Raw genomic sequence first — 4,895 nt, 5'->3', positions numbered from 1 at the left:
TTGGGCTCAGAGTTTGCCACCAGGCTGCACCAGCTGCTGTCTGTGTGACTTTGGGCAGGGGCCCGAGTGTGGCTACGCTTCAGTTTGCTCTTCCATGGAATGGGGGTACACATGAAGTTCCAGGCATTTTGGTGGCGATGAAGGGAATTAATGCATGTAGGAAAGTGAGCTGAAACCTGGGATTAAATCCTGTATAACTGTAGAAACAAGCATAGAAGACAATGTCACCACTTAAAAATTTTTTTAATCAAAGTATAGTTGATTACAACGTGGTGCCAATCTCTGCTGTACAGCAGAGTAACTCAGTTACACACACGTAGACATTTTTAAAGATATTCTTTTCCATTATGGTTTATCATGTAACTGCTTTCATTATCATCTTATTGTTGTCACTATTAATAAGAAAAGCCTAGTCCATCTCTCAGTCAGCTTTATTCATTCATTTGTCCACTAATAACCACTTGGGGACCTGGGGCTGCTAGGATACACGTGGGCAGAGATATCCATGTCCCAGTACCATCGTGACTCACATGGAATGAAGGGCTTTGGGGGCCGTTCCTCCTGATGGAGCAGCCCAGTAGTCTCTTTTCCTCGAGGCAAATGGAATAATAATTTCCTCCTCATTGGGAGCCCGCTGAAGGTCTCACTCAGTCCCCAGAGGACGCTGTGAGCTGTGTGTACCATCATCGTTATTTTGCACACAGGAAAACACGCCAACAGAAGTAAAATTATGTATAAAATGGTGGAGTTAGGTTTTAAGCTCAGGTGAGTCGATTCCCAAGCCTGTCATGTAACACTCGCCCCTCAGGCCGCTGAGAAGAGCCTGAGCCCTCGGGAGAGGGCAGGGTCCAGAGGAGCCTCTCAGGGGGCTCAAGCTTTGGCTTCAGGACAGAGTGTGGGGACGTTGGCTGTAGCAGGTGGGAAACCACGTCAGTGTTGTCAGCGGAGAATGGATCACGGGTCACTTTGTCTCCGTATGCGCCATGGAATAGTATAGAGTGGTATAAACGACCTACAGCTACACGTGGCCGCATAGATGTTTCTCAGAGCAGAGTTCTGGTGTGTTTGAAATATTTTATAGCTTGGATCTATATATCTATCAGTTGCAGTAGAGGCAGACTGGGTGAGTCTGTCTTCTTAGGAACGGTATCCCAGGATAAGCAGGGCTCTGTGTGTGAGTCGCTCGGTCGTGTCCAACTCTTTGCGACCCCATGGGCTGTAGCCCATCAGGCTCCTCTATCCATGGGATTCTCCAGGCAGGGATACTGGAGTGGGTTGCCATGCCCTCCTCCAGGGGATCTTCCCGACCCAGGGATCAAACCTGCGTCTCTTACATCTTCTGGATTGGCAGGTGGAATCTTTACTGCTGTTTCCATTTCTTCATCTAGGGGGAAGTGGGCCCACCGGGGCCCCCTGGATTACCTGGCACTGTAAGTCACTCTGCTTCTAATCCTTTCTCCTCCTGCACACCGACCACATAGTTGTAAACATCTTTTTAAGGGAGTCTGCCCATAGCCAGACCCATCCCTGGGTCTCGTGATCCAGAAAGTGCATGAGCTTCTGTAAGAACCACCTTGTGCTTATTGATTTAGTTTATTCGGCCGCACGGTTATCGCTGGTCAGAACACTGGCTAGACACTTGGCGCCCATGCCCACCTGCTGCCTGTGGGCATGAGGTCAGAGGCAGGAAGCAGCTTGTCCAGGGTGAGACTGCAACGTGGGTATACACCCGTGACTCACACCTCCACCCTCTGCAGGTCCCAGGGTGGGCATTATGAGTTGGGGTTCAGGCGTGAGTAAAGAGCAGGGGCTTTGAAGCCAGAAGAAAAGAGTGGGTTTGAATCCCAGCTGTGCTGCTCACCAGCATTGTGATCTTAAACATGTTATTTAGTGTGAAGAAGACTCCATCTTCTCATCTGTTAAGAAAAAAAAAAAAATACGGAGCTGTGTCTTGTACATTTGTAGTGAAAATTGACTGAAATATGTAAGGTACATTGTGTAGTTTCGGATATATAATAAATACTAAATTAAAAAAACAAAGGCTATATAAATATGTGAGCATGGTTTGCATGTTTTTGTTTTTTTTTTTTCACTTGAATGTTTCTTTCCAGCCTTGGTATTCTATGCTTTAATCAATTTCGGGGTGGGGGGGTGCAGGAAGGGAGATGAACATGGCTCTGGGAACTGGCCTTGTCTGGGCACGTAGGGATTGGTCAGTTAGTAGCTGAGGCAGGGGATGGCCTCATATGGAGGGTAAGGACTTTAAAAGGAATGTGTGATTCTGTTGAAAATCATCCTTAAAGGAGCCCCTGAAGCTGCATTCACCGGTAGGTCGGTCCGAGGCAGGTTGCTGATGTCCACTTATGTCTGTCTTGTTTCTGTGGTCTCCTTTGCAGACTTCCCTGTTCACACCACACCCGAGAATGCCCGTAAGTAGCGGCGGTGCCTTGTGGCTGCCCGGTGCCCCCTGGCGGGGCTCGCGATGCCCCTGGGTGCTCTGGGGGGCAGGGGGCTGGGCTGCGTCCTGACCCTCAGCCCTGACCTGCCAACTGTTGTCAGGCCTCTGGGTTCCCGACCTTGTCCTGGCAGCCGGCAGGGAGCGGGCCGGGCGAGGGACTAACCAGCTCCAGGGGCAGATGGGACCTCCTGGGTCAGGGGCCGGGACGGGGCCTCCCAGTAGCCGAGGGTAAAGGCCACCCCTCTCTTTGGGTAAAGTGACCCCCTCACTGCACAGGGTGGCCGGTTGTTCCAAGCAGGACAGAGCCCTGTGTGCGGCAGAAGGTGAAAGGGCAGAGGGGGCCGGCCTGGGGGTCTTGGGGGCCAAGTCTTAGAGGGCCATTCAGGGGCCAGTGGGAACCGAACCTGCTTGGGGAGGTGGCTGGTGGGAGAGCACGTGGCTCTTTCTGAAGACGGAAGCGCATGATGGAAAAGGACACTCAGCGTGGCCACAGTCTCCAGGAGCCTTTCCCTCCTCTTTCTCAAGGGGCTTCTGTGAAAACGAGCGTGTTCAGGGTCTCTGACATCACCAAGCTTGCCTCCTTTGTTGGTTCGCTCTTGGGGACATGGTTCTCCTGTGGTTAGGACTTGACCTGCTGCACCACGTGTGTTGGCCAAGAGGCTTAGGAGAGGACCCTTCTCCACATTGCTGCTATTAAGTAACTACAACTTGAGAAGCTAAAGAGATCCTGGATGTGATGGAAAAGAACAGAGCAGAGAGAGAGAGAGAGACTGAGTGCCAAAATCGTCATGGAAAGAGAGGGAGGACTTTGAGCTGCTTTGGAGGAGGAACGGGCAGGAAGCGAGGGCAAGGGGGCCGTCCCTAGGTGGTGGGGGGAGGCAGGGGACTGCAGGAGTGTCCAAGGATGCTGAGGGGAGAGCAGGCAGGGCTCCGGCTGTGTCTTCTCTCTCGAAGGAAGGGCTCAGAGGGACAAAGCAGGAGAGCCTGAATGTGGTGGGCACAGGGCAGGCATCGCTCTGACTGGCCCTGTGCCCAGCTCACAGATGATGGCCCGAGGCTCGAGGAGCAAAACGCCTTGCACAGGGCCTTCCTGGAGTCAGGAATCGGGATGTAGCTATCGGCCGTAAGGCCCTGGCTGAACCGCTGTCCCTGCCGGTGCCGAGGTTTGAGGCTCCGTCACGCTGGCCCACTGCCTTCCTCTTCCAGAACCATATCCCCCTACACGATGCCTCAGCCCTTCATCCTCTGGGACTCCTCCCTTTTGCCCACCCTGAATCCCTAAAGCTTGCGGCAAACCTACACATCCCGCCTCTCTGTAAAGGAATCGCTCCATCCGTAAAAGATGATGTCCAAGGTGTTCTCACGGGAAGGGACTGAGAGGGGCCAGAGGTCTGCCCAGCCTCCCCTTTGAATCCTGGTGAGGGGGACACCTTCCTGCAGGGTCTGAGCTCTGCAGAAACCAGGAGGCCACTTACAGATGCAAAGCAAGGAAATTGTGTCCACGGGAAAAAGGATTCACTGGGGGTTACTGCATGAATTCCTCTGGGGCTGCCTCGTTGCCGTGGTAACCGTGTTTGTATTGATGGTTTTGGAAGCCATTGTTCTGACTTCTCCCTGCTCACCTCAGTGGTCTGCCTTCGAATCCCTGTACACAGCGAGGGCTGGAGATTTGGAGGGGCAACCAGATCCCTTGGACAGAGGAGCCTGGCGGGCTATAGTCCACAGGGTCACAAAGAGTCGGACACGACTGAAACGACTTAGCATGCATGTATGCACAAAGTTTGCAGCATAATTAAGGTGACTAGAAAGGGGAGGAAGGCTGGAAGGAGAGCCCCAACTCTTGTTGCAGGAACAAGAAGCCTCCTGGGGATGTCGGGGATCCCATCTGGGGAAGCCGCGAGGCAGCATGGTGATGACAGTGGGGAGCAGAGCAGGGGCTGTTAGCTGGTGTGCAGATTCGATGTCAGAGAGGAGCGGGAACCTGTTCCTTGTCTGGAGGATGGAGTGACAGGCTGTCTCAGGCTGGGAGACAGTACAGCTGAGAGCTTACGGGGGCTTTGTAACTGGTTCAGAAGCCGCTCCCTGGAAGAGCAGCCTGACCCACCCCCTGCGCCTGCAGAGGGTTCTGGGAGGCCTGGCCAGTGCCTGCAGTTGTTGAGCTCAGAGCGGGCATCTCCCTGGGCTGGCATCACCAGTGGGGAGCGGTGGAGGACAAGGAGGCTCCCGCGTTCAGCATTCAGCAGCTGTTGATGGGCGCTTGCTGAGCACCCCCATGGTGAAGTCTGCTCCTGGATCTCAGGCCCTGGGGAGAAACGCCTGGAGCATCTTGTCTGAGAGCGTCAGGGTCCCTCTCCTGACCCGACCCCCACAGTCCCTTCCCCCACTGGCAGAAAGCATGCAGCGCTCCTTCCCTCTGTGTCCCCCAGTTCCATCCCGT

The 4,895-nt window shown here is 53.8% G+C and overlaps 1 protein-coding gene across 1 annotated transcript in view; it reads left to right on the top strand.

The window, feature by feature from the left end:
- COL22A1 (collagen, type XXII, alpha 1) overlaps positions 1-4,895 on the top strand; it is a 226,139-nt gene that overhangs the window by 131,901 nt on the left and 89,343 nt on the right. The window contains exons 33-34 of the mRNA XM_010834806.1: positions 1,389-1,430; positions 2,397-2,429. Of these exons, the coding sequence (XP_010833108.1) occupies positions 1,389-1,430; positions 2,397-2,429 (75 nt within the window). The remainder of the gene's footprint in view (positions 1-1,388; positions 1,431-2,396; positions 2,430-4,895) is intronic.

The sequence above is a fragment of the Bison bison genome, unplaced genomic scaffold (genome assembly GCF_000754665.1).
Source record: "Bison bison bison isolate TAMUID 2011002044 unplaced genomic scaffold, Bison_UMD1.0 scf7180017864036, whole genome shotgun sequence".
Taxonomy (NCBI): Eukaryota; Metazoa; Chordata; class Mammalia; order Artiodactyla; family Bovidae; genus Bison; species Bison bison.
The sequence above is the reverse complement of the archived record's forward strand: the minus strand, read 5'-3'. Positions and strand labels throughout refer to the sequence as shown.